Source organism: Pyxicephalus adspersus, chromosome 2 (genome assembly GCF_032062135.1).
Source record: "Pyxicephalus adspersus chromosome 2, UCB_Pads_2.0, whole genome shotgun sequence".
Taxonomy (NCBI): domain Eukaryota; kingdom Metazoa; phylum Chordata; class Amphibia; order Anura; family Pyxicephalidae; genus Pyxicephalus; species Pyxicephalus adspersus.
Window position 1 is genome coordinate 21133361 of NC_092859.1, and position 8006 is coordinate 21141366.

An 8006-nucleotide genomic window follows, 5' to 3' on the forward strand; every position below is an offset into this window, starting at 1 on the left:
TAGTGCGTTTGGGTGCCCCTCTCCCCAACTTCCTGTCCCCTCAGGTGTCCTGCCAAACTCTTGGTTCTGCAACAACTGCCATTGTTCCCAACGCTCTGTACCTTCAGTTGTCTTTTCTCTAATCTTCAACCACCACTCCCCTAATCCACTTCTGCTACTGTCTGAACCCTCAGTATGCTTAACTTCCACTCAACCCTCATCTGTCACTGTCCTCTATATTCAATATCATCTGCCACTTTCTCCAACACTCCGTACCCTAAGCTGTTCTGCTGCCAACCTACTACACCATCAGCTGCCACTCTCCTAAGATCTCAAAACCCCTTAGCTTTTTCTTTTCCCAACACCCCAGTTTCCTTTATTTCTAATGTTTAGTATCCTCAGCTGCCACATTGTTCGTCACACCCAGTACAATCCATTCCTTACAGGAGGTTGTGGATTTAGGCTTCTATGGACAGAACATCAATTGGTCTTTCAGGTAATGTTCTTCTCAGCCAACAGCCACAGGATCACTTCAAACCCACAAACACCTTATTTGAGATATATTGCTGTTTCCACTTCATGAAGATGTATCAGGACATTTTCCCATACAAGAACTGAGGGGAGTTATTGTCACTAGGGTAGGCAGGCAGCAACAAAAACATTATCAGAAATTCTAACCCTATTCGTATGACCCTGAACATGTGTTCTTTTTGTCGTCGGTGTATCCATTAGAGATATTTTCAGTCACTTTGGGTCAAAACAAGATCTGATGGGAAATCTCCCTTATGTAGACACTTGCTGAGAGACACTTTACACTACTCAGATGTCTCTTCACTCCCGTAAGTGGACATTTACCATGATTGCTTTTCATGCTGATTTATTCCCTATAATAAATCTTTTGTGGATATTGGGAAGAACAGCTGTAGACTATCCATATTGTCTTACTCACTATCACTGACTTTATTGATGTAAATGCATTTCTGTAGCACTGTTGATGATGGTTAATAAAGGGATTGATCCTCATTATTATTTGAATTTGTTTTTTGACATTAATTCCTCATTGCAGTCCTGCTGCCAGTCTCTCATATATATTCTAGGTGAACACAAAATGATGAGCACTTTCACTGACAATGTGATCTGTTGAATGATGCTTGTTAATTCTTTATACATTTATATTCCTTTACAATAAAATTTTGTTTGTTCCAGGAACAAAAATGGATTTAAGAAGCGGAAACTGACAAAGTAGGTTTCTTTTGAATTCGTCAAATGTAGTTGTAAATCAGTTTATACCAAAGCAGTGCAGGGTTTATTAAGTCATATCCGTTAATTAAGTTTGTGTACACAAAACTAAAGTCAGTTGATGGTAAATGTTGTCCTATTTATGGGTCGTTGGGTTTTTCCTGTTGATTAGACCTAGCAGAATGTTTTCATGCAATGATGTCCCTTGTTTAGCCTTCTAACTTACTCTTTATATTTAGAAGTCCTTCTCACTAGAAGAGAAGTCCTTCTACTCTCGCTTCTGCAAAATTGTAATACCTGGAACTTCACCAATAAAATTCATGTCTCTACTGTTGTGCCATAAATACTGCATTAAGGGTCTCTCTGACCACTTACCCTCTACTGCTTCTCTCTGCTAAGCTCTTCACTGGTTTCCCATCATTATCCTCAGGCTATTTCAGTACAGATTTCAATAGAGTTGACCCTTCATCTGGGATAACTGTCCCTGTTAGGTTTGCACATTTTTTTTAACATTATTTATTTAAAATTTTTTGGATAGAACAACAAAGGTAAGCAAGCAAACAATGATATGTTATGATGACAACAAAAGGAAGTGGTAACAAGTAACAACATCATTCACATATAAGATAGACCTTATGAGGAAATGGATGGGGAGGAAGTAAGTGGGATGTGGAGCCAGGGGTGGGGGTCAGGGAAACAGCTCATCAATGTCAGAATTTCGTTATCCGTAATATGGGGGGGGGGGGGACATGTGTCTTATCAAGGCCCTGATTCAGTGGGTGCAACCCAGGAACCAAAGTGCCCTTGTTTGGGGAAAGAAAACCAATGGCCCTGGGCCCTCAGATCTGATTGAGTTCAGTCCCATGGGCCATAATGGTTCCTGGGGGTGTGTCACAGCTGGCACTGGGTTACCAGTATGCTTGGGTACCATCTTGTGAGTTTAGACCCCACTGGGGTCATTGAAATGTCCAGGAGGAGGAGGGGGCTTTGGGGGAGGACAAGGCGGTGGGGTTGGGGTGTATAGCTACTAGGAACAGGGGGGAGGGCAAGCGTTGGCTGCCATCCTAGGTCAGGCTTCCCAGACTTCTTCGACACACATAGGCTTGCTACTTTTTTATCACAAAGCTATTCAGTACTTCTTACATGATAATAATAGGTATACAAGTATTTTTTATATAAATTATGCACTAATCAACATTTCTTTACAAACAGTAACCCTATATACCTCTTCTACGTTCTAGATAATATTGGCTCTATGAAAGTTTTATGGATTAAAAACGATGCAGCCACTTTGGTTTACACTCCATGTAGTCCAATGGGCTTGTCTAAGACACTCAGTGGGCATTGTGGAAGGATGGGTGTCATACAGACAGGAAATGTCCCTGCCACATTGCCCTTTAAAAAAAATTAAGAGGCAAACAGTGGAGAGTTGGGCAAATGAAAGCGAAGCACAGGTTTCTACCAAAGACAGAAGCAAATAGCTTTAGAACCCCCCCCAAAATCCCCTATTTCTGCAGAAATAATTTCCCTCTCTACCATAACTAACTATGTAATCTCCCGTAATAGATTATATTCTTGTTACTATACTCATGTTAATTTTTTATTAATACAGTTGGCTGTTTGTTATTTAATCTAACAAACTGCAAATCAATTTAATGTGTCAATTCTTTTTCTTCTTTTGAAGCCCAGTTCAGTTAGATGACTTTGACTCTTACATGGCGGATATGTCAAAAGATTCTGACTATAAATTTTCCCTGCAGTTTGAGGTGAGTTATATCAATAATAATTTTTGAGAATTTTTTATTTCTCTCACCAAGAAACCAGAAGGAGAAACAAGGATACTTGTGTCTGTATTGATTATGATCAGATGTCCATTTCCTCGGACTAAGCGTTACCCATGGTTTGTTTGGATGATATATGCAAAATGTGTGATTTGAGAGGAAGGCAGACATACCAAAAATCAAATAGGGATGAGTATATCAGCTAGAGGTTCATACCTCAATACAAGGGTTTCTGCAGCTCACACAAGTCACAAAGAAAATTCTAAAGAACATAACATGTAAATTCTAAAAAACCTACCTTGATGTGACGAACTATATTCTTGAGTTCTGTGTGTGTCATCAGAGCCTAAACCTTTCCCCCTTCTTCTGGGTCTTATTTTGCAGGAATTGAAAATGATTGGTCTGGATATAGAGCATTGCGCTGCAGACCTCCCAGCCAACCGCTGCAAGAATCGCTACACAAATATTTTGCCGTGTAAGTATTTCCAAAGAAACCCAGGCATGGTTCAATCATGTTGGTGCTGCAGAAATTGTGTCTGCTGAGGGCAATAAGCAGAATTGTCATTATGTCATTTTAATGATTTTTAAAATATACAATCATATCAAATATTTTTCATAAATCAAAGAGAAAAAAAGGTAGATATAAAATTTGAAGACCCATAGCAATGAAGTAAAGCTGCCCTTTAAATCCCAATTATAATGAACTGAAATCCTCAGTGGTCACTATGGGTCACTTTGGTTTTCGCATTTTTTTCAGTGTCTCTATGCTTTTTGATAATTTAGTTTTAACAAATACAGGTATATAAAGAACTTCCTTTTTTGAGGTTTCATGCATCAGACCCTCACAATGAAAATCACTTTGCAGGGGAAGGGTAAAACAACAGAACCACTTAAAGACAGAAAAGCCATTTATACTCACCTTCCATTATACATTCTGTCCTGGGCTAAGTGGAGGCTTGCTTCATTTTGTGCCAAAGGCCGGAAGACATTTTTTTTTCTTTTCCATTTCAGATGATTTCAGCAGAGTGAAATTGGTTTCAATGGATGAGGAGGAAGGAGCAGATTACATCAATGCAAACTATATTCCTGTAAGTTGATCAGCCAAAAATAAACAGTGAATGCACAGAAGTTTCAATGGGGGACATTAGGAAACTGTGATAGATAGATAGATAGATAGATAGATAGATAGATAGATAGATAGATAGATAGATAGATAGTGGATCATATTAAATGAATAGAGTGGACTATCGGAAAAGGGTTAAAGTGATACCCTGATAAAGAAGAAGATACCAGCCAGAATGCGGGCACTGCATGATACTGTGAGTTATGGAACAGAGAAAGTTAGAACAAGTAAATATTTGTTGAGAACAATTGTTATCCAAGAGATGAGCACATCCCTTGTGAGTGAAGATACTTAAATGTAACTACAGAATAGTGGATAGTAAAAGGTGTGTTTTGAACTCTTAGTACATGTTAAACATCTTGCTATTTGATATCTAAGGTCAATATTGTCTGGATTTGTGGCAGCAAAGCTAATGGACTTATATCTATGCATTCTTCAATGATAAAAGCAGCCATGAATGTTATTTGTCTGTTTCTGCAGGGATACAGCTCTGTACAGGAATACATCGCCACACAGGGGCCCCTGCCAGACACGCGCAATGACTTTTGGAAGATGATTCTGCAGCAGAAATGCCAAGTTATCGTAATGCTGACCCAGTGCAATGAAAAGAGACGGGTATGTGGAATCTAGTGTACCTTATTAGAGCCAACATTGCAGGCTAATCAGAAAATACACTGTCTGACAAAAAAAAAAAATCACAAATGAATGGGAGCGCAAAGCCTCCCGGGATACCTACGTCTCACACGGCTGCTCCTTATGTGCATGCCCAAGCATCTCAGGCATGCACAGGAGCCTTTTCGCGAAAAGGAAAAAAATTGTCGATCTCATGCGCAGGGAGATCATCAAATTTTTTTCCAACCTACGTCACCCGATCTAGCACCTGGGTCGTGTGACGTAGGTAGAAGAACCCAGAAGAAGAGGCGAAGATGGCGACGCCTGGAGTGCCATCCCGAAGACGGATGCCAGGATGACACGGGAGCCGATGGAAGAGACCTCCAGATGGATTGGACTGCCCTGCGTCATTGAATGTAAGTGTATTTTTTGTGTTTTAGGGGATTTTGAGTTTAGTTCCTCTTTAAATGGGACTGGAGTGAGATGAGGATTGAGGATTGATCAAGGTAAAATGAGAAATGAAGAGTGAGGAGAGATGAGGATGGGGTGAGGGGAGAATGGAGTGTAATAAAATTAGAAATAGGAAAGATGTAGGGTTAGATGAGGCTGAAGTAGGTAAAAAAGAGGGGAAATATGTATATAATGAGAATAAATAAAGATGGAATAAGTGGGATCAGGGAGGAGTAAGGTAAGCATTTTGGTGGAGTAAAGAAAAATGAGAATGGAATGAGGTGAGATTAGACTAACGGAGGGAAGACGAGGACAGCAGAAGGTGAGAGTAGATATGAAAGATGATGATGATGGAGTAAGGTGGGGATAGGAAGGACAGAGGGAGGATGAGGATGGAGTGAGGCAAGATGAGTGATGATGATGATGTGAGATTAGGGTGAATAAAGTAAGATGAGAATGGGTTGAGATGAGGTTGGCCTATGGTGAGATGAGGATGGAAAGGGGTAAGGTACAATTGGATAAGGGGAGGCAACTTTTTGGAAGACTCTGATTGTAATCATTTTCTGTATTTCATTGTAACAATAGAGATATTGGTCTATAAGCAATAGTGGCCACATGTTGTTTACTGAGCAGCACAATCAGTCTGAAATCAGTCACATCCCCCTGACTTTTTTTCTAAACAACCTGTGAGGGGTAAATCACATTAGGTTTCCGCATTATATTTAAATATAATTACAAATGAAACCTGTACCAGTGATAACCATCTTTTTTTGTTACTTTCTATTTCTGCTAAATGGACACCTATGTAAGGTCCCTTATAGCATCATTAGTTTGAAGACACATATACATACACATATACATACATACAAGCTATACATATTTGTGATTTAAAATGAAATACAACTGTATTGCAGATAAAATGCGACCATTACTGGCCCTTTACTACAGAACCTGTCAGTTATGGGGACATCACGGTGGAGATGGTATCAGAGGACGAGCAGCCAGACTGGGCTTTCCGTGTATTTAGGGTGTCACTGGTAAGTTTTGTGTGTTGTGATTACTGCATTATGCACTGCGAAATAAAAGTACAGTTCATCAATAATGTAGAAAATAGAGATAAAACCCTGCTCTAATATATAACCTGCCCTGCTACCCTCCATGATTTACTAACTACCCTACCTGAATTACCATAAACCATGCCCTGCTATTTTTCCTTCCTTATTCTCCATCCTGCCCTGCTAAATTCCTTGCCTCATTATTCTTCCTGCCCTAAAATCCTTGCTGCTTAACTATTTTCCCCACCATCCTGCCATCAAAATTATCTCCTCTATTTTATATTTTTTTGTTTGTTTTGGATCTCCAGGCAGATGATGCTCAGCATGTTATGCATTTTAACTTTACTGCGTGGCCGGACCACGGAGTCCCAGCAACCAGTGCAGCAGAAAGCATCCTACAGTTTGTATATATGGTGAGACAGAAGGCAATTAAAACCAAAGGGCCAATCACAGTGCATTGCAGGTAATTATCCCTCATACACACCCTTCTTATTTACTGAAAATCACCTTTTGTCTTCAGATGGAGTTATTTTTTCAGTACATCATGTAAGACTTTTTTTGGACCAAAATCTGGTCTGTCATTAAGTTTACAGTAAATCTGCAAGTTTGATGAATTATTTTTATCAGGATAATTCCCTTCTGATGTAGACTGTCAATGATATAGTGCATAAGTGGGCTGCCATTGCTGAGCTTTCATGAAAATGCTAGGTGTCTGGCTATCATGCAATCCCTGATTACCGCCAATATTTTGAATCTCAGACCCAAAACAAGTAGATGCAGCTTTGGGTTTGTTTTTACTTTGACTTCTTTGATCTGTATTTGTGTTTTTGGTCAACAACTCAGTAAATGCTGAGACCCTTGGATCTGCATGACAGATTAACTACTACAATAGCTTTTCAAGTCCTTAAAAGTGTCATAAATTCCATAAATTTAGTTACATTTTTGTCCCACACATGCTTGGGTTGAGTCCTTGGACTGTATTGCACGAAAATGCATTGTATGATAAGGAATGGACCCCAAACTAGTAAAAGTTCTCTGTTGATTCCCATTATTTTGCACTGCAATGCTTAGGTAGAGAAGCTATAGAAAATTTTGATCACCCATCAAGGCAATGACTACATTTTGTAAATAGAGCTCTTGAAACCCCATCACTTTCTGTAGTGTCAATGCTTTCTCTGTTCTATTACTGAGCCAACTTTTTCTACAATGACTGAACCTTTGCCATGTATTGCTCTTTAACCTGAACTTTATGTTATGTATTCTTTACTTTACCTTTTAATTCAGATTCTAAAAAATAGATTTGTTTTTTAACTCTTTGTGTTTTAAATCTTTAATTGTAACATTTCCACTCATTCCCAGAAAAAACTTTGTACAGTGGTTATCATTTGATATACACTGAGTTGCAACAGAGTGTGTATGTAATGCACCTAGTGTCATATTTTAGATTATATCAGCCATTAATACATTATAATCTATGATAAATTATACTATACTGGAATATGTTATATGTACCATCCTGTGTGATAATATCTCCTTTTCTGTTCATCAGTGCGGGTGTTGGCCGGACTGGAACCTTTATTTCTCTGGACCGGTTGATGCAGCACATCCGGGATCATGAATATGTTGATGTTCTAGGTCTAGTGGCAGAACTCCGCTCATACAGGATGTGCATGGTGCAGACAGAGGTTTGTAAATAATGTAGTGATAGATAGATAGATAGATAGATAGATAGATAGATAGATAGATAGATAGATAGATAGATAGATA

The 8006-nt window shown here is 39.0% G+C and overlaps 1 protein-coding gene across 1 annotated transcript in view; it reads left to right on the forward strand.

Annotated features, from left to right (window-relative positions):
• The window catches only part of PTPRO (protein tyrosine phosphatase receptor type O), a 30456-nt gene that overhangs the window by 20034 nt on the left and 2416 nt on the right, over positions 1 to 8006 (forward strand). Inside the window, exons 16-23 of the mRNA XM_072398933.1 lie at positions 1186 to 1221; positions 2903 to 2984; positions 3384 to 3474; positions 4011 to 4087; positions 4603 to 4737; positions 6099 to 6221; positions 6548 to 6702; positions 7789 to 7924. Of these exons, the coding sequence (XP_072255034.1) occupies positions 1186 to 1221; positions 2903 to 2984; positions 3384 to 3474; positions 4011 to 4087; positions 4603 to 4737; positions 6099 to 6221; positions 6548 to 6702; positions 7789 to 7924 (835 nt within the window). The remainder of the gene's footprint in view (positions 1 to 1185; positions 1222 to 2902; positions 2985 to 3383; positions 3475 to 4010; positions 4088 to 4602; positions 4738 to 6098; positions 6222 to 6547; positions 6703 to 7788; positions 7925 to 8006) is intronic.